This window comes from Thamnophis sirtalis, unplaced genomic scaffold (assembly GCF_051295495.1).
Source record: "Thamnophis sirtalis isolate CommonGarterSnake01/CBP01778 unplaced genomic scaffold, rThaSir2_p1.2 scaffold_2, whole genome shotgun sequence".
Lineage (NCBI taxonomy): Eukaryota > Metazoa > Chordata > Lepidosauria > Squamata > Natricidae > Thamnophis > Thamnophis sirtalis.
Genome location: NW_028261382.1, coordinates 62003901 through 62025135, shown reverse-complemented (window position 1 = coordinate 62025135; position 21235 = coordinate 62003901). Strand labels below are relative to the sequence as shown.

At 44.0% G+C, this 21235-nt stretch overlaps 1 protein-coding gene across 8 annotated transcripts in view; it reads left to right on the top strand.

Moving 5' to 3' along the window:
- FBRSL1 (fibrosin like 1) overlaps positions 1 to 21235 on the top strand; it is a 615070-nt gene that overhangs the window by 371399 nt on the left and 222436 nt on the right. For all 8 annotated transcript variants that reach the window (XM_087705779.1, XM_087705776.1, XM_087705775.1 and 5 more), the window contains exon 5: positions 14818 to 14847. In XM_087705779.1, coding sequence (XP_087561905.1) covers positions 14818 to 14847 — 30 coding nt within the window. The remainder of the gene's footprint in view (positions 1 to 14817; positions 14848 to 21235) is intronic.

Sequence of the window (21235 nt, the reverse complement as noted above, 5' to 3'; positions counted from 1 at the left end):
TCCATCCATCCATCCATCCATCCATCCATCTATATCTATCCATCCATTTCTTTCTATTTCTGTCTATCTCTATCTATCTATCCATCTATATCTATCTATCTATCTATCTATCTATCTATCTATCCATCCATATCTATCTGTCTGTCTGTCTGTCTCCATCCATCCATTTCTTTCTATATATCTGTCTCTGTCTGTCTGTCTGCCTCTCTATCCATCCATCTATATCTATATATCCATCTATATCCATCAATCCATCCATTTTTTCTATCTATCTGTCTCTGTCTCCATCCATCCATCCAACCAACCAACCAACCAACCAACCAACTAACCATGACTACCTCTATAAACCATAACTGCATAAGCCCCAACTGTTCCAGAGTTTTTGCAGAAGCTTCATGGCCAGAGGAAGCTTGACCCTTGGCCTCTCCCAATCCTTTGCCCAGCTCTTCAATGTATGGGGAGAGTTTCACACATACACACACAGCTGTGTTTCTCTTAGGACAGATCCCCGGTGTTACATATTCAGAGAATTCCATTATTTGTTTATGTATTTATTTGGTGAGTTTTATATGGCCCAATGACGACATTTGCTGATCCAAGGGAACACTTTGATTCCGGCATCCTTCCTTCCCCTTTCCTCCCTTGCTCCTATCTTCTTGTGGCACACATAGACACCTGTGTATGTGTGTGTGTTCCACCTCCTCTCATATTTCCGCCTGAATTCTTTTGCGACAGAAGCAAACGAAAATTACGGCAAGGTTTTTAAGGTCTGCTTCTCGCTTGTCATGTCATGAACTTCTTCCGAGCAGGGAAAATGGCATCGCATCTCCCAGAAAGCACCAGACATCTTGACTGTTGTCTTGTTAACAGCTTGTCAGAAAACCTGCATTTCAGCCTGGCTAAGTTTGTATCTCGCGCACGCACACACACACACACACATACACACACACACTTCAACAGAGAGAGAGAGGGAGGGAGAGAGAGAGAGAGAGAGATGCCCACAATTGCTTGCATCTTACCCAATGAGGCAAAAAAAAGAACCAAGGACCACCTTACTGGAAATTATGATTTTTACAAGTTCTGACATTTTCCTAAAGGGTTGCGTTGCTCACACTGTTATTTCCTCCACCCAGCTCACTTGGGGTAATACTCTGCATTTGCAGCAATGGAAGATCAGAGCAGCATTTTGATTCCTTGCCTTTCAACATGTTATTTGAATTATTTAAGGTGTTTTGATGTCGGCCGGGGGAATTTATAACAAAGTCCTCCCCAGCTTTTATCTCGCAGCGGCAAGCACAACAGAAAAAAGGTGAAGTGGGCCTCCCTCCCTGCCTCCCTTTCCTTCTCCCCTGTTGCAAGCCTATCCGCCTACCCCACCCACCGCCTCTCTTCTTCTCCTTCCCCCCTTCCCACTTTGCTTTTAATAGATCCTAGGTTTAACGTGTCCAGGGACTTCCTTTTATGTTCTACAGCTTGCCATGACTTCTAGCATTGCTGATTAATTTACAAAGATTAAGGAAAAGAGAGGCAGCCACGGTGGTGGGGACACACACACACATACACAAGGGTGGTTGTGTGTGCGCTTGTGCATTTGGGGGGGAAATGCAGCTGGTCCTTTAGGAATTGACCTTGATCTGAAAAGAGACTTTTTTAATTTAAAAAAAATAGTGTTTGAAAATGGGAAGAAAAAAGGAGAAGGGGAGAGGAAAACCAGCTCCTCAACACCCACAGAGATAGGGGGAAGGGGAGATAAGCGGGGGAGGGGGAGCGAGAGAAAGTGTGTGTGTGTCTGTTTCTGAGTCTGTGTGTGTGTGTGAGAGAGAGAGAGAGAGAGATGGAGAGAAAGAGAGAGACTGAAAGCAGGAAAAAGAGACAGATTGAGAGGAAGAGAGACTAAGAAAAAGCGATTTAGAGTTAGAAAAGGAAACATAGAGAAAGAGATTGAAAGAGAGAAAGGGGGGAAAGAGAGAGAGAGAGAGAGAAATAGAAAAAGTGTGTTTGAGAGAGAGAAAGTGATTGAGAGAAAGAGAGCGATTGAAAAGGAAAAAGACAGATTGAGAGGAAGAGAGACTAAGAAAAAGAGATTTAGAGTTAGAAAAGGAAACAGGGAAAGAGATTGAAAGAGAGGGGGGAAAGAGAGAGATAGAGAAATAGAAAAATTGTGTTTGAGAGAGAGAGAGAGTGATTGAAAGAAAGAGAGAGGTTCAAAGCAGGAAAAAGAAACAGATTAAGAGGAAGAGAGACTAAGAAAAGAAATTTTGAGTTAAAAAAAGAAACATAGAGAAAGAGATTGAAAGAGAGAAAGAGGGGGAAGAGAGAGAGAAATAGAAAAATAGAAAAAGTGTGAGAGAGACAGAAAGTGATTGAGAGAAAGAGAGAGATTGAAAGCAGGAAAAAGAAACAGATTGAGAGAAAGAGAGACAGAAAAAGATATTGAGAGTGAGAAAAAGAAACAGAAAGAGATTGAGAGAGAACAAGAGAGAGAGAGAGAGAGAGAGAGAAATTTTGAGGGAGGGAGAGGGAGGAGATATGGTCAGGTGCTGTCCAAGGTGCTGGACTTTAACAAAAGGCGACTCCAGGCGGCTTACAATCACTCAGTAAAAACACCCCTATAAAACATTAAAACAATAGAGACATTAAATTATTTTTTTTTTAAAAAAACAGAGATTGACAGAAAAGCAGTGAAATATGGCCAAGGTCTGATCTGATCCATCAGTCACCTCCAGAATGACACACTCCCATTGGGGGTCTCAGGCCAGTTGACAGAGCCATGCCTTCTGCCATCCAAGACACTAGTCCTCAACAACCTGTATTCCTTCAACAACTGTATTTGTTGTCAAATTTATACAACCCCCTCCTCCTCCACCCTCCACCCCCCCCCCCCAAAAAAATCTGGCTGTGACTTTGGGTGGCTTACGCTACAAATGTTGATATAAAAACAATGACCGATATAAAAGCCATTCAGACCCCCCCCCTCCAAGTTAAAGAAGGCTTACATGAATGGGGGAGGGTTTTGGGGGTGGGGTGGGGGGTCTTCTCTGTCCTAGAAAAAGTGACAGATCAGAGCCCTGAGCAGAGTCAAAGAGCTGGTCACATCGGGGTGCAAAACCTCATCTATAGGGACCTGCCTAAAGCAGCATCCAGGAAACAAATTGGGGAGAGGGACCAAAACCTAGAGGCATTATTTACCCTCTGAATTAAGCCAGGATGCCTGTGTGTGTATGTGTGTGTGTGTGTGAAAGACCCCTCCTCTGTCATGCCCTTAACAGCTGCAGCTGTGCAGCAAGGGGGGGGGAATAGAAGGGTGGGGGTCTCTGCCTTTCTACGCGTGGGTTGCGCTGACATATGCTGCCGAGTGAAAAATGGACAGGGGAGGGGGTTGTGCTAAAGGAAGGAAATTTCTGCCCTGGGGGCTCAATCTGTTTCTTGCAGCTCTCCACTCCCCCCCCCCCCTTCTGTCCCTTCCTCTCTCCCTCCTTTCCATCAGGAGCCGGAGTGGAGTCTAGCTATGGGGAGGCCCCAGGTTTAATTTCATCAACCTGTCAAAGAGCTACTGAAGCCAGGGATCTCTCTCTTGCCTGGGGCGAGTTCAAGTCAACATTACATTTCCTTCCTTCCCTCCCTCTCTTTTTCCCTCTCCTCCTCTCTCCCACTCACCCTCCCCTCAAACATAATAATAATATTAATAATAATATTAATATTAATAATAATAATAATAATAATAATAATAATAATAATAATATTATCCAGATTCAAATGTTAGTGAACAAAGACTAGCAGATCAAAGGCGATTTATTATATGGAATAAAGTGTTTAGTGAAGTTGAACTAGAGGAAATTCAGGCAAATTGCAAAACCAAAAAAACAATATCACAAGCGGAAATAACTGATCTTCAAGACACAACTAAAGACATAGTAGAACTCCCAGAAGAAGCTCTCGGGGAGGAAATAACACTACCACCACTAGAACCAGTTATCACTGAACCAACTGATGAACTAACTCAAAAACAAAAAGAATTGAAGGATAAGATCATGGAGCATTTTCTGCTTAATGAGGAAAGGCAACATTTACCATCACTAAAAACTGTGCCTAAGAAAATTTTGGCCCCTATCATGAAAATGGTTAATGCAGTGTTTTCAACAATTGAATCGGGATCCATCTTGGAAACGAACCAGTTAATGTACAGCGCAGCTGTAATAGTCACTAATGAACTAGGCATTAAAATCAAAGTACCTAGTCACACAACAGAAAAGGCATCAAAGCCAAAGTGGAAAATCCGATTAGAACAAAAAGTCAAAAAATTAAGGGCAGATGCTAGTAACTTAAAGAACATGCATGAGCAACAGCTTAAAAACAACAAAATCATAGATCGGCTAATCAGAAGATATAGATTGGATACAAGAAACATCAATGAAGCTGTAGAGATTGTAAAACAGCAGATAACAGCAACAGCTAGAAAAATTGAAAGATATGAGGCACGAATCATCCAATATAAACAAAATCAACAATTTCGAAGTGAAAAACCAGAAAAACAGGCCACAATTGAATTCTGGAAAGAATTGTGGGAAAATGCAAAGGACTACAATAAGGAAGCAAAGTGGATACATGACTTTGAGAAAAGTATTGGCAACAAACAAATGCAAGTATTAGAAATAACAACTGAGATGGTCAAAAATCGAGTAAAAAAGGTAAAGAATTGGACATCACCTGGAAAGGACCAATTACATGGTTTCTGGCTCAAATATCTGACCAGTTTACATGCAATATTGGCCAGGCAACTGAATGAAATTTTACAAAAAGGCCAAATTGATAAATGGTTGACAACTGGAAAAACATACTTGATTCAGAAAGATGCAACTAAAGGAACAACACCTGAAAACTACAGACCAATAACATGCTTGCCAACAACCTTCAAATTACTCACAGGCATTATTGCAGATAACATGATGGATTATTTGGAAACAAACAACATCTTGTCAGTAGAGCAAAAAGGCAACAAAAGAAGGAGCAGGGGCACAAAAGATCAGCTCCTAATTGATAAAATGATATTAGAAAATTGTAAGAACAGAAAAATGAACTTGAATATGGTTGGATTGATTACAAAAAGGCATTTGACTCACTGCCACATAGTTGGATCATAAAACAACTGGCATTAGCAAAAATATTACATCCTTTACTGAAAAGGCGATGAAACAATGGAGAACTGAGTTGGCAGTAGGGAATGAGATCTACAGAATGGTTAATATCAAGCGAGGAATTTTCCAGGGTGACTCACTTTGACCTCTTCTCTTCATCATCGCAATGATCCCACTATCAGTAATCTTTAAAAAAATGAAATTAGGCTACCAAACAGTCAAAGAAGCTGAAAAAATTTCGCATTTACTATATATGGATGATTTGAAACTCTATGGAAAGTCAGAAATAGAAATCCAATCATTGACAAACACAGTCCGAGTATTCAGCACCGATATTTCAATGCAGTTTGGCATGGAAAAATGTGCCACTGTATCCATAAAAAGGGGCAAAATCATTGCATGTGAGGGAATTGAAATGCCCAATGGCCAATTAATTAAATGCAAAGAAAATGAAGCCTACAAATACTTAGGCATTCTGCAGTTGGATAATATCAAGCATGGAGAAGTAAAAACTATTGTCAGGCGAGAGTACACCAACAGAGTTAGGAAAATTTTGAAATCTAAATTGAATGGTGGAAATACAATCAAGGCCATAAATACCAGTTATAAGATACACAGCTGGTATAGTTAACTGGACACAAGCTGATTTGGACCTTTTGGACCGAAAAACCAGGAAACTAATGACAATGCACTACAGTTTACATCCACGTGGTGATACTGATAGACTATATGTGCCCCGAAAATCAGGTGGCAGAGGATTATTACAAGTGAAGCAAACAGTTGAAGAAGAAAAACATGCACTGGCTGATTACTTAAAAGAAAGTCAAGAACATCTATTAATCGAAGTAAAGAACAAAAATCTACTGAAGGCCCAACAGACGAAACAAGAATACAGAAAAGATGTGATAAAATCAAGAATGGAGAGTTGGCAGAACAAAGCACTGCATGGCCAATTTCTGGAAAAAGTAAAAGATAAAGTGGACAGTGAACAAACTTGGTTATGGTTAACAACAGGTACATTAAAGAAAGAAACAGAGTCACTAATCCTGGCTGCGCAAGAACAAGCTATCCGCACAAATGCCATTAAGGCCAAAATCAAAAAATCCTCTGATGATGCCAATGCAGACTTTGCAAAGAAGCTGATGAAACTGTTGATCACATCCTCAGCTGCTGTAAAAAAATCACGCAGACTGATTATAAATTGCAGCACAATTCAGTAGCACAAATGATCCACTGGAATTTGTGCAAAAATTATAATATTAAAACAGCAACAAACTGGTGGGAACATCAGCCTGAAAAAGTCACCGAAAATCAGATGGTCAAGATCTTGTGGGATTTCCGTATACAAACCGACAAAATACTGGCGCATAATACACCAGACATCACACTGGTTGAGAAAAATAAGGTCACAATCATAGACATCGCAATACCAGGGGATGGCAGGGTCGCCGAGAAGGAACATGAAAAAATCGCAAAATACCAGGACTTAAAAATCGAAATTCAACGACTATGGCACAAACCAGCAGTGGTAATTCCAGTGGTAATTGGCACACTGGGTGCTATTCCAAAAGCACTGGAATTACATTTAAAACAGTTAAAAATTGACAAAATCACCATCAGTCAAATGCAAAAAGCCGCACTGCTTGGATCTGCACGTATATTACGAAAATACCTTATGACGTCCTAGGCCCCTGGGTGGGGCCTGACTAGTAACCAATGCCAAATCCAGCGAAACAACTGGCCGCTGTGATACAATTGTATAATAATTAATTCCAGTGGTAATTGGCACACTGGGTGCTATTCCAAAAGCACTGGAATTACATTTAAAACAGTTAAAAGTTGACAAAATCATCATCAGTCAAATGCAAAAAGCCGCACTGCTTGGATCTGCACTCACATTATGAAAATACGTTACGACGTCCTAGGCCCCTGGGTGGGGCCCGACTAGTAACCAATGCCAAATCCGGTGAAACAACTGGCTGCTGTGATATAATTTTATAATAATAATGTGATCACATACTCAGCTGCTGTAAAAAAATCGCGCAGACTGATTATAAATTGCGGCACAATTCAGTAGCACAAATGATCCATTGGAAATTATAATATGAAAACAGCAACAAACTGGTGGGAACATCAGCCTGAAAAAGTCACCGAAAATCAGATGGTCAAGATCTTGTGGGATTTCCGTATACAAACGGACAAAATACTGGCGCATAATACACCAGTCATCACACTGGTTGAGAAAAATAAGGTCACAATGATAGACATTGCAATACCAGGTGATAGCAGGGTCGCTGAGAAGGAACATGAAAAAAATCACAAAATACCAGGACTTAAAAATCGAAATTCAGATACTATGGCACAAACCAGCAGTGGTAATTCCAGTGGTAATTGGCACACTGGGTGCTATTCCAAAAGCACTGGAATTATATTTAAAACAGTTAAAAATTGACAAAATCACCATCAGTCAACTGCAAAAAGCTGCACTGCTTGGATATGCACGCATATTACGAAAATACGTTACGACGCCCTAGTAGTAACCAATGCCAAATCCGGCGAAACAACTGGCCGCTGTGATACAATTGTATAATAATAATAACAACAACAACAGCAATAATAATAATAATATCATCTCTTGGCTTGTGCTTTTTTCTCCCTGAGCTGCAGCAGCAAGCAGCTCAACCTTCCTTGCCAGCAGGGGGAAAAAAACAACTGGAGGGACCTTAAGCCATGGCCAAATTGCAGCCATCAATCAGGGCTCCCCTCCGAGGAAGCTTGGCAAGAGGAAGCTTGGCAATCGTGTGTCGTGGGTGGTTTTTCTTTTTTTCTCTTTATTTGGCAGTTTGGGAAGGATGCGTAATGTGTGGAAGCTGCCCCGGGTCCCATAGTCTCCTTTGTCCCCTGTCTGTTTAGCTCTTGATTCTGCTGGCTGCTTCCTCTCCCCCATCACCTCAAACCTCTGCAGATATAGTCCTGGTACGGCCTGACTCACTGGTATAAAGCAGCAGGTTGGACTAGATGACCCCCCAAGGTTCTTTACAACTCTGTTGGAACTCTTCTTCTTCTTAGCAATAGCACTTAGCACTTAGACTTATATACCGCTTTACAGTGCTTCCCAGGCCTCTCTAAGCGGTTTAAAGAGTCAACCTCTTGCCCCCAACAATCTGGGTCATCATTTTACCCACCTCGGAAGGACTGAAGGCTCAGTCAACCTTGAGCCAGTTAGGATCGAACTGCTGGCACTGGATAGAAGTAGCCTGCAATACTGCATTCTAACCATTGTGGGAAGGAAGGAAGGAAGGAAGGAAGGAAGGAAGGAAGGAAGGAAGGAAGGAAGGAAGGAAGGAAGGTCAAGTCAACCTTGAGCCTGGTGACAATCGAACTGCTGGCACTGGGTAGAGTTAGCCTGCAATACTGCATTCTAATCATTGTGGGAAGGAAGGAAGGAAGGAAGGAAGGAAGGAAGGAAGGAAGGAAGGAAGGAAGGAAGGAAGGAAGGGTCAATCTTGAGCCTGGTGAGAATTGAACTGCTGGCATTGGGTAGAGTTAGCCTACAATACTGCATTCTAACCATTGTGGGAAGGAAGAAAGGAAGGAAGGAAAGGAAGGAAGGAAGGAAGCAAGCGTTCAATCTTGAGCCTGGTGAGATTTGAACTGTTGAACTGCAGGCAGCCGGCAGGCAGCAGAAGTCAGCCTGCAGTACTGCACTCTAACCACTGAGGCTCCTGGAGGTCTTGGTCCCCAGAATGTGCCAGGAAGAGGCCTCAAGGGAAGGATGCTTCATGTCAGCTCAACTATGCCGAGGCTTCTCTGTAGCCGTGTTCAGTCTCCGGGTGAGCCGTCTAGTTCAGCAGAGAACATTTTCCGCTTAGTGGCATGGCTTGATGTACAGCTTGGAGCCGCTAATAGCTCTTTTTTGTCCCTGGGTGGCAGGAAATGACAGATGCCCGCTGTCCCCTCCACAGGGCTCTCCTGCTAAAGGATAATGGGCCAGGTGGCGCAGGTGGACAGAGGCCTCCATGGGGGTTTTGTAGGTGAATAAATGAGAGCGCTGCCTCTCCGTGCCTTGGTTTCTTTGTGCAGGTTTGGGTTTTTGGCAGGGGTTCCTGGTTCTCCTCCCATCTGATAATGAAAGGCTGGGTTTGGGCGTTTCCCGTAAATCAGGCGCAGGTGATCTGGTTTTCATTTTTGCAGCTAGAGACCCTTTCCATGGGCATCTCCCAAACAGCCCCTCTTTGATAGAGATGGGCGGTTAAGAAATATAAAATTCAAAGAAAGAAATAAACTCCTTAATTCACACACCCAGTTGTTACTCCTTCCTTCCTTCCTTCCCTCCTTCCCTTCCCTTCCTTCCTTCCTTCCTTCCTTTCCTTCCCTCCCTCCCTCAGTTCCTTCCTCTCCTGTTCCCTTCCTCCTTCCTTCCTGTTCCTCTTTCCCTTCCTTCTCTCCCTCCCTCCCTCCCTTTCCTTCCTTCCTTCCTCCCTTCCTCTCTCCCTTCTTCCTTCCTGCTTCTATCTCTCTCTCCCTTCCTTCCTCTTTCTTTCTTTCCTTCCTCCCCTCCCTCCCTCTGTTCCTTCCTTTCCTCCCTATCTTCCTCCTTCCTGCTTCTCTTTCCCTTCTTTCTCTCCCTCCTTTTCTTCCTTTCCTTCCTTCCATTCTTTCCTTCCTTTCTTCCTTCTTTCTTTCCTGCCTTCCTCCTCGGTTTACTTTTTTTGTTTTTCTCTTCCCTTCCCTTCACTTTTCTTTTTTTTTCCTTCTTAAATTCCCCTTTTGCTGAACGGAGGATTACACTTGTCATTACTTTTAGAGGGGAGTAAAAAAAAAAAAAACCAGGCCAATTAAGATCTTCTTTAGAAACATTTTTGGCAGAATTAAGCGGCAATTGGCACCGTTCTACCATAATCCCTTTACAAGCCCTTATGAACAAAATACAATGGACTGTTTGCAGATTTCCTTATAAACAGGGGGAGCTTTAACAGCCTGGAGGAAAATGCAGGTAATTGAGGCCTTTATCTGTCAGAGCTGTCTGTCCTTGACATTCTTCAACTTTTCTTGAGCTGTGTATTTTGACAACAGGGCTTTTGTCCCATTGTGGTTAAAAGATGGAAAGGAACTCTACCCCCTCCCTCCCTCCTTCACCTGTTAAATTCCTTGGGGGGGGGGAGTGTACATCTTTAATCAGAAAGCAGCTATTTAGTGTTTTCTTTAAAAAAAAAAAGCTTAGATAACATTAGGAAAACAACTAAAGCTAGAAGACCTGAAACGGGTTGGGTCTCCCATTTTAAAATCTGCATTTAAACATTCAATACCACGCAAGCGGAGAATAAGAAATTAGGAGTGGCCTTCCCAGAATTCAGCATCCTGAGAAAATAAACAAATGCAAGAATTATCAACCTTGCCTTAAAATCTGGCCTGCAAAGAGCGGAGGGGAAACTATTTAATTGAGAAAGAGGTGAAACGTACGAAAAATGGCTGCAAGAATTGGGTATGTCTAGTCTTATAGGACTGTAAGTCTTATAGTCTTAGAAGGACACGGTGGCTAAGACGCTGAGGTTATTGATCAGAAAAGTCGGTAGCTCGGCGGTTCGAATCCCTAACACTATGTAACAGAGTGAGCTCCCTCTCCTTGTCTCAGCTTCTGCCAACCTAGCAGTTCGAAAGCACATAAAAAATGCAAGTAGAAAAATAGGTACCACCTTTGGTGGGAAGGTAACAGCGTTCCATGCGCCTTCTGAGTTGAGTCATGCCGGCCAAATGACCATGGAGACGTCTTCGGACAGCACTGGCTCTTCGGCTTTGAAATGGAGATAAGCACTGGCCCCTAGAGTTGGGAACGACTAGCACATACTTGAGATGGGAACCTGCAAAGATTAGGGGCGGTCAAAATATTTTCCAAAGCACCAATAGGCAAAACGAAAAACAAGGGATGGAAACTAACCAAGGAGAGAAGCAACCTAAAACTAAGGAGAAGTTTGTAAATAGTACCCTGGTTCCCCCCAAAATAAGACCTCCCCAGATAATAAGCCCAATCAGGCTTTTGAGCGCATGTGCTACAATAAGACCTCCCCTAAAATATGTAAATGTATGTGCAGACAGTCCCCACCACTTCCTGGGGGAAGGGGGGGAACATGCCCCATGCGCCCCACATGCACCTGCCATCCATGCGGAACGGTTTCACAGAGTCCATTCCCGCAAACCCTGCGCCCCTTCTCTTAGTGGCGGATGCCAAAAGAGCGGCTGGCCAAGAGACGCTAGGGCTGGCAAGAGTGTGTCAGAAACAGAGACAGAACTTCTGGCCCTCTCTGGATCTGCTGATCTGCGGGCCGAGGTTAAGGGGGCCTCCTGCACCTCAAAAATAATAAGGCCTCCCCGAAAATAAGGCCAAGTGTTTATTTCAGGGGTCAAAAGAAAATAAGACCCTGTCTTGTTTTCGGGAAAACACGGTATACCCTGACAATACACTGTGTTCAAAAATGCTTATGAATAAAACTTTACAAAAAGAAAGGAGGGAGGGGGAGAAAGAAAGAAAGAAGAAGAAAGAAAGAAAGAAAGAAAGAAAGAAAGAAAGAAAGAAAGAAAGAAAGAAAGAAAGAAAGAAAGAAAGAAACTTAGATCCCAGTGACGGTCTCTTTCCATTCTCCTATGGAGCCAGTCCCCAAATTTTATTTCTATCCTGGTTTCCCACCCACCCTAAGCCTAATTCACAACATGGGTGTTATTCCGTTGTCAGAACGTGTCTCCCGATGGTTCCAGAACCCATTCGACTTGATGCAGCGATAACTGCTCACTCGGTCCCCCTAGGAAATTGATTGGCCTTTGGATCGGTTTTGATGGGAACCAGACTGTGCAATTGCTCTCCAAGGAGATTGTAAAAAGAAACCTGGTAGTTCAGGATTTCTCTCCAGGGTTGGGTCTTTTGACAATGCTACGTGAAAGGGTGTATTTATTCCTATCCTTTGGCTAAAACCATCCAGCTGGAGAGATGGCTCTTGTTGAGCGAGCGAGCGAGCACATTTGCATTCGAGGGGGAAACTTTCGAGTTTAATGGAGAAAAACCCCCTGCTGTTCGGAGGTCATTTTCTTTGCCCGGATAGCAATCCAAATAGCGCTATTTTATTTTTTTTACGTGGCGAGGTGGTAATGCTTCTCCCATCTCCAGCGACTCAGCTCGGTGCATCCTGAAGCATCCCAACCTGTGATTATCCTGCCATATGTGCGGCTGAAAACATGGGCGGTTCATTTGCCAAGCTAGTAAGTGTGTTTGGTGTAAAAACGACTCGAAGGCTTTCCTTGTGATCTCTAGGCTGGAATACTGCAATGGGCTCTACATGGGGTTGCCCTTGAAGTGCATCCGGCGACTACAGTTAATCCAGAATGCAGCCGCGCGAGTGATAGTGGGCGCACCGCGGTTCGCCCACGTTACACCCATCCTCCGCGAGCTGCACTGGCTACCTGTCGGTCTCCGGGTATGCTTCAGGGTACTGATGACCACCTTTAAAGCACTCCATGGTAGTGGATCTGGGTACTTGAGAGACCGCCTCCTGCCGACTACCTCCCTTCGACCAACTAGATCGCACAGACTGGGCCTCCTCCGAATTCCATCTGCCAGTCAATGTCGACTGGCGACTACACGGAGGAGAGCCTTTTCTGTTGCAGCTCCGACCCTGTGGAACGATCTCCCCGTTGAGATTCGTACCCTCACCACCATCCAGACCTTCCGCGCAGCCCTCAAGATCTGGCTCTCCCAGCAGGCCTGGGGATAGGTTTCCAAGTTACCCGCCCGAGTGTTGATTGCTGAACGAAAGTTGTGTTTTTATTTTTTTCTTTGTTCACATTTTGTTTTGTCCTTTGATACTGCACCCCCTTCCCTTGTGATTGTAAGCCGCCCTGAGTCCCCTCAGGGAAAAGGGCGGCCTATAAATCTTAATAAATGAACTAAATGAAATGAACTAAATGAACTTGCTTTATGGGTGTGGGGGGGGGGGTTGAACACAGAGGTTCAGCTGGATAAGGGCCAATTGCTGTTGGTGTGGCCTGTCGCCCGCCAGCTCCTCCAGCAGTCGAATCAGAGGAGGAGGAGAAGACCTGGGAGTCAGGGTCAGAATCAGGGCAATCTGGGAGCTCCGAGGGGGAAGAGGGAATGGAGCTGGCAGATAGAGGGTGGGGGGAGAGGGAGAGACAGAAAGAGAGACGGGGGGAAGGTCGGAGCTTGGGCCGTCCATCAGTCCTCAGATGGAGAGTCAACAGCTGGGTCTGGTGCCTGAGATGCAGTTGCACAGAAGGCAGAGGAGAGGAGGGCAGTGGAAATCTATGGGCTGGTCCTTGGGACAAGGGAGCCACCGCTGCTACAGAACCTCCACCCTAGCTCTGGGGATAAAAGGCAGGGGGTGGAGATCAATAGATGTGGCAAACAACTATTCATCTCCCTGCCGGACAGACCTGTTAGCCTGCGGTGAGAGAGAAATGTTTTTACTAGGGCTGCCGGCACTCCTACTAAAGAAATCTTTGAACTAACAAAATGTCAGGAAACTGACACCTGGGTTAAAAGAAACTTCAGGAGTTGTAGAAGGGAGATCAAAGATCTTCCATGCTGACCATTTTTGGCCCACAGGATTCAATAGACTCAGTGAAATCATCCGAAAGCTGAAATTTAGCAGTGCTGAAACTAAAACATTCTGTGGTTGGCTCGTGAGATGGAAAAGGGCCTGAGAGATGAAGATAGTAGTGTGTGTGTGTGTGTGTGTGTGTGTGTGTGTTAAAGAGCCAAGGTGGCGCAGTGGTTAAATGCAGCACTGCAGGCTACTTCAGCTGACTGCACTTCTGCAGTTCGGCTGTTCAAATCTCACCGGCTCAGGGTTGACTCAGCCTTCCATCCTTTCGAGGTGGGTAAAATGAGGACCCGGATTGTTGTTGGGGGCAATATGCTGACTCTGTAAACCGCTTAGAGAGGGCTGAAAGCCCTATGAAGCGGTATATAAGTCTAACTGCTATTGCTATTGCTATTGTACGTACGTACTAGCTGGATACCCATGCTTCGCTACGAAACTATGTGATCGGGCTTGATAAATCGACAGTTACAGCTTGTAAATTAATGAATAGTTATGATCGGCCTCTCCTCTCCCCTTCTCTCCCTCAGGCTTGCCCCACAGAGGCCTCTCCTATCTTATCCCCTTCTCTCCCTCAGTCTAAGTCCTTTGCCTCAGAGCATTTTTTTCAGGTGGGGGGAATAAAATGTCTAAACTCCCAGCCCCCAGGTGGGATGAGTCACGTGCTGGCCATGCCCACACCCAAGTGGCAGTTGGAATAGAATTCTTTTCAGGTGGGGAGGGAGAGTAGAACGTCTAACTCCTTAGCATCAGAGCGTGTTAATAATAATATAAGAAATACTAATGATCTGATGGCCATTTCGAAAAATCCTTTCTTAGCGAGCACCTAGAAGCCAAGAGGAACATGCATGCCAAATTTCAAGGTTGTAGGCTTTACAGTTCTGGAAATTTTGTGATGATGCGTGAGTGGTATTTCACTTTTATATAGATAGGTATATCTTTGACACAAGGATTTTCTAGAAGAGAGGAAAAGTAGGGGATTTAGTGGGGAATTACACCTGGGTGCACGTGATTTTTTCCCCCTACCAATTATAACTGAAACTTTCTTTTCCTTTCTCTTTTTTTTCAATTTACAGTGTGACAGTGAGAGCGATATTGACGATAAGGTAAGACCCCTTCTCTTTACTTACAGTAATAATTTTAACATCCTCTGTCATCGTCCCCAAAAAGTAGAAATGAACCAAACGATGATTCTTTGTTTTCCCTGTCCTACTATTGGGTTTTTAAAATATTAATTGCTGGAACCCTACTGAGCTTTCGAACGCTACTTAAGTTGTCTTTTGTTTTGAGCTTCCTTATCCCCCTTTAAATAAAACCTGCTTGTTGCTAACAAGAATCAATTCCTGGATGAATGAGCTCTGATTGGAAATGAATTCAGGGCCACGCCAGTGCCTCTGTTGTCTTCCTTTTGGAGCAAGGCTTTCTACTGTAATGACTTGCAAAGCAATATTTTATTTATAAGGGCTTTAAACGTGTCAGTTTTTGTAATGGAGTAAGCAGATGGACAACCAGGAACCTGCGTTTGCCGATGATGCTGTTAACTTGTCAGGTTATGTCTTGGCTCTGTGCGCAACAAATCTATCAGTTCATTATTATTTTTTAACTTTGGGGGGTTTGACAGCTGTAACCATCGCGAGAGGAGAGTCAGAGGTTTTAGAGGGCAAGAAGGCAAAAAGGATGTAGGTATAAATTTGTGTTTTAATCCAGCAATTGTTCTGACCGAGGCTTCCCAAGAGCCTGAAGCAAACTCCTGGTTCCTGACAAAAAACCCTTTTATTAATTGACTGTGAATTCTGCTCATTCACATCCAGCAAAGTCTTTTGAGGGAGGATTTATAGTCACAGACCTCATCTGGCTTGGAGAGTTGCCAGGCCGAGATCTGCAAAATCCGGCAAGGAGTCTCAGAGAGTCACGAACCAATGAAGCGAACTAATGGTCTCCTGCAAACTCCACTTTCCTTTCGCTCTTCTTTTATTCCCTTTGGGAGGGACCATTCATCATCCACCTGTGGCCTTACTCCCAAGTCGACCCCTGTTCTTTAGCTGTTCCCTTTGTCTGGCAACTCTGTGCATGTGCACACTGGGAAGAGGCTCCAGCTGTTCTTCTGCCTCACTGATGTCTGACTCTGAAGGCAGCTGACAGCTGGCATATGGCTCTGTCCCCCTCTCTGCCCCTGATCCACAGCCCTCATCAGAGTCTTCCCCAAACTCCAGGACTGGCCCATGTTCCTCCCCAACCTCCTCACTGTCCGAATCTGCTGCCAGCTCCACTGACTGCTGGTGAGCCACAACAGCAATCTCCACTAACTTTCTGAGGATTCCAGGCAATTCTCAATTTACAACAATTTGAAATTACAATGATGATGAAAAAAGAGACCGGTGACCGTTTTTCACTCTTATAACCATTGCAGCATCCCTCTGGTCACAGGATCAAAGTTCAGTCGTCTGGCAACTCATATTTATGACCATTGCTGTGTCCCAACCTTGCGAACTTTTGGGGAGCAGTGGGGGAAGCCAGATACACTTAACAACCATGTTGCTAGCTTAATAACTGCTGCGATTCACTTAACAACCATGGCCAGAAAGTTCATATAAATGGGGCAAAGGTCACTTAGCAACCGCCTTGTTTAGCAATGGAAATTTTGGCCTTGGTTGTGGTCATAAGTCGAGGACTACCTGGAATACCTGGAATAAACTCCAGTGGGACAACTTGAGAAACAGATCCTCGTTTAACAGCGATTAAAAATAATTTTTGTAGCCATCACTAGCTTAACACCAGGGCTGCATCCACACCTCTGCTGTCTCTTACTGTACTTGATAAGGTTGGCTGTACCTGTTACATAAAACTGTGTTTTTGCAAGATACTTTCGTGGGGTTATGTTATACAGTTCCTTTATTTTGTAACAGGTTCGACGTTCACTTTTTTATTTAAAAACGCCAGGCACACGTGATGTAATACATCTTTGGCCTCGATGGCAGTCTTGCCAATATTTAATGTAGATAAATGTTCATTTTTAGTAGGCTGGGCTGTTTGCTTCTGGTCGAAATGTGAATTGCCAGCTTGGGATCCGTACCCAAGTTGTAAAATACCCAGGAATTTCTTTTGAATTCCATCTTCTATCCTTCAGCAGGTTAAGTGCAACCCAGAGAAATTGGGCCTGGCTTTTTTTTTTTAAGGGTTTGAATTCATTGCTTATAGCATGCAAGACCTGGGGGGCGGGTTGGTGGGGTTACTGTCCTCCAGACATGTAGGAGAGCTGGCAGCAGATTCGGACAGTGAGGAGGTTGGGGAGGAAGATGGGCCAGTCCTGGAGTCTGGGGAAGGCTCTGATGAGGGCTCTGTGTCGGAGGCAGAGAGGAGGCCAAAGCCATATGCCAGTTATCAGCTGTCTTTGGAGTCAGACATCAGTGGGGCAGAAGAACAGCTGGAGCTTCTTCTGAGTGTGCACATGCACAGAGTTGCCAGACAAAGGGAAGAGCTAAAGAACAGGAGTTGACTTGGGAGTAAGGCCGCAGATGGATGGTGAATGGCCCCTCCCAGAAGAAATAAAAGAGGAGCGAAAGGGGAGTGGACTTTGCAGGAGACAATTAATTACTTCCTGCATTCTTGCCAAGTATTGCAGCATCTGAAAGCTATCGCTTCTGGCCACTCTCCAAGCCTGATAAAGGTTGGTAATTGTGAGCTATCATGAAAGAATGTGGGAGAGGAAAGACTTTGCTGGAGAGGAATTCACAGTAGATTAAGTAAAAGAGGTTTATCGGGACAAGGACTTGGCTTCGTGATGCTGGGGAAGCCTAGGTCAGAATAGGAGGAGTGGAGTAAAAGGAAGGATCAGCCTACAATCCCTACATAGTCACAAGAGAACTAAGTCCAGCCCTTCTCGGGTGCAGTTGGCCCTTATCTAACTCTGTTGTATTAGTTGAGAAGATTCCTGTGCACAGGCTATAAGCAATAAATCAGTTTAATGGAACCTTCAAGGATGGACCTGTTCTTTCACACCTGACAAGATCTTCCAAATCATGATCTGATACTAACAACTAAAGCGGTCCTCATTGGTGGTCCTTTGCTATTTTGGGGATTTGGAAGTCTTCTCTATTATCTTTAAGACCCCCTGATTTGCTGCTGCTTTTAACATGCTGACTGTGCTGTGTCCTTCCTTTCTTTATTCCGCATATTCTCTTTGGGTTGGTGGATACTTCACTGGCCTAGCTGCTCTCAAAAGCCACGGATTGAAAGCTGGGCTTAGAAACGCCTAAAACAAATAGACGGAAAGTGTCTCCCCCCCCCCAACTCAGTAAAAGCACAACAAGAACAAATATATACAGGAAGATCAGCCGGAGAGAAAGTTTAAATAAACAGAGCGATAAAGGCACCAACCAGCGCCAATCATCCGTTAAAAGCTTTGGAAAATGAGGCGACCTTAATCTGTCATCTCAAGGAAAAGCGTTTGAATGGCTTGCGTAGCTGGGATGTCCAAGAACACAAAATTTGTTGAGCCACCCAAGTTGCCGAATCTGGCTTTTTGTGTGTTGTGTTGAGTAATATGGCTTTTGTCTGCCTTGTTTGAGAACCCATGGAAAGAGGCTAAGAAGGGAACGAGGTGGACCTCCCTTCTTTTCCTCTTTAAACAGAATAGCAAGTTGGAAGGGACCTTGGAGGTCTTCTAGTCCAGTGTTTCTCAACCTTGGCCACTTGAAGATGTCTGGACTTCAACTCCCAGAATTCCCCAGCCAGCATTCGCTGGCTGGGGAATTCTGGGAGTTGAAGTCCAGTCATCTTCAAGTGGCCAAGGTTGAGAAACACTGTTCTAGTCCGTCCTCCTGCTCAACTAGGAAAACCTATACCATTTCAGATAAGTGACTGTCCAGTCCCTTCTTAAAAACCTCCAGCGTTGGGGCATCCACAGCTTCTGGAGAGAAACTGTTCCACCGATTAACTGTCAGGAAACTTCTCTATATTTCTAGCTTGCTTCTCTCCTTGAGTACTTTCCACCCGTTGCTTCTTCTCCCAACAAGCTTCTTCAGTTCTGAAGAAGATGCTTGCAAAAGCATCTTTGGGGAAACTCAAGGCAACTTCCTCTGAAGCTAACAGCTAAGTCCTACGTTTGTGTGAAAGCTAACTGAAGAAGCTTCTTGGATGAGAAGCGAAATGTCTTCAAGGAAAAACAAAGTTGCCTCTTGAAATAAAAAAAAGCACCTTTGGGACAACCGTGACCTGGATGACTCAGAATCTCCGTAGATATTTGCCTTGGGTTTGGCTGGTTTCTTAACTGTCTTAACTGAGAAGGGAATTGAGTGTTGTATCGCTCCACTTCATATGGGTGATATTTGAGAGTTATGGTCTCAACCCATCAATGAAAAGCCGGAACTTTTGAGAATAGAATAAAATAGAATAGCGTAGAGTAGAATAGAATAGAATAACAGAGTTGGAAGGGAGCTTGGAGGTCTTCTAGTCCAACCCCCTGCTTAGGTAGGAAACCATACACCACTTCAGACAAATGGATATCCAACCTCTTTTTGAAGCATTCACCATTTCTGAAGGCAAGTTCTTCCACTGATTAATTGTTCTCACTGTCAGGGAATTTCTCCTTAGTTCTAAGTTGCTTCTCTCCTTGATTAGTGTCCACCCATTGCTTCTTGTCCTACCCTCAGGTGCTTTGGAGAATAGTTTGACTCTTTCTTCTTTGTGGCAGCCCCTGAGATATTGGAACACTGCTATCAAGTCTCCCCTAGTCCTTCTTTTTATTAAACTAGACATCCCCAGTTCCTGCAACCGTTCCTCATATGCTTTAGCCTCCAGTCCCCTAATCATCTTTGTTGCTCTTCTCTGCACTCTTTCTAGAGTCTCAACATCTTTTTTACATCGTGGCGACCAAAACTGGATGCCGTATTCCAAGTGTGGCCTTACCAAGGCCTTATAAAGTGGTATTAACCCTTCATGTGATCTTGATTCCCTCTGTTGATGCAGCCTAGATCTGCATGCTTCAGGATCCATCCCACCTGTCTTTCTTGACTCCTACCGGCCTAAAGACGGGGATCCCTTTGATTGAGTAGAAAGCCTATTTCTTAACAGGAATGTCTGTGCGTTTATTTGTAGCAACGAAGACAGTTGTGTCCTGGTTATTGGCAGGTGGCCTCACAGTGTTGTGTCAGCTGGGTTTGCTCCCAGTTGTGAACTGCACACATGAAGGGCCTAGGGACTTCAAAAACGTAGATTTGGAGATGAGATGATATTTTGAAAGAAGACCAATTCAAACTTTGGGAGTGTGGATGTCTCAAGTAGCACATCACCAAGGCAACCTTTGTTTTGCTTTGCGAGTCCCCCTTCTTTTCCATAACCCAACATTTTTTTGGGTGGATGATCTCACAGCCTTTAGAACCCCACCATGGTTTGATAATGAATACATTTGGATTGTATTCCAGCCGCTGTACACTCTGGAATTCTAATTTCCCCTTTTTTCTTTGCTTTGAGAGAAAAGGGCAATGAAAGTTGGATTTGCTTTGGGAATATCTTAATATTCCCTTGAAACGTATTGTTCCTTAGATCCACAGGAAATTTTCACATATTCTTCCCTATTTCTAGGAAGAAGAAAAAATGCATCCTCCAAATGTATTATCCCTTGTTGTTAGTTGCGAAGTCATGTCTGACCCATTGTCCTCATGGACAATGTTCCTCCAGGCCTTCCTGTCCTCCATCATCCTCTGGAGTCCATTGAAGCTCACACCGACTGCTTCGGTGACTCCATCCAGCCCCCTCTTTCTCCATCGTCCCCTTCTTCTTTTGCCCTCCATCGTTCCCAGCATTAGGTGGCCAAAGTCTTTGAGTTTCCTCTTCAGGATCTGGCCTTCTAAAGAGCAGTGAGGGTGGTTCTCCTCTAGGACTGACCGGTTGGATATGCTTGCAGTCCAAGGGACTCGCAGGAGTCTTCTCCAGCACCAGAGTTCAAAGATCTATATATTACCTGTCATCTTTCTCTCAATCAATGTCTGTCTCTTTCTCTATATTATTATAGATTATGGTTAATCTTTGGTGAGATTCACAGCCTTTGGGGCTGGTTGGTAGCTCAACAGTTTGAGTCCTAACCAAGGACCTAGGAACTATTAAGGTAACATCGGAGGATATAAGTTGTTCCAAGTAGGCTGGTTTTTTGTAGAGTCAGAATGTTCAAGTCAGGTAAATTTAGAATTTCCAAATAGCAAGGTAGCCCTTTAGGTATTGCTCCAAGGACTCTAATTACAATCAGGACAACACTCGATTTCTTTTTCCACAGTCGCTAAACTTCAATTTGCAAGTCCTGGTACTTTGTGATTTTTTCTGGCTGTTTATCTTCGATTCGTGCATCACCAGGTATTGCAATGTCAATGAACCATACTTTTTTCTTTTCAATTATTGTTATGTCAGATGTGTTGTAGGCCAAGTGCCTGTCAGTCTGGATTCTGAAGTCCCACAAGATCTTGACTTTCTCATTCTCTAAAACCTTCTCAACCTGATGGT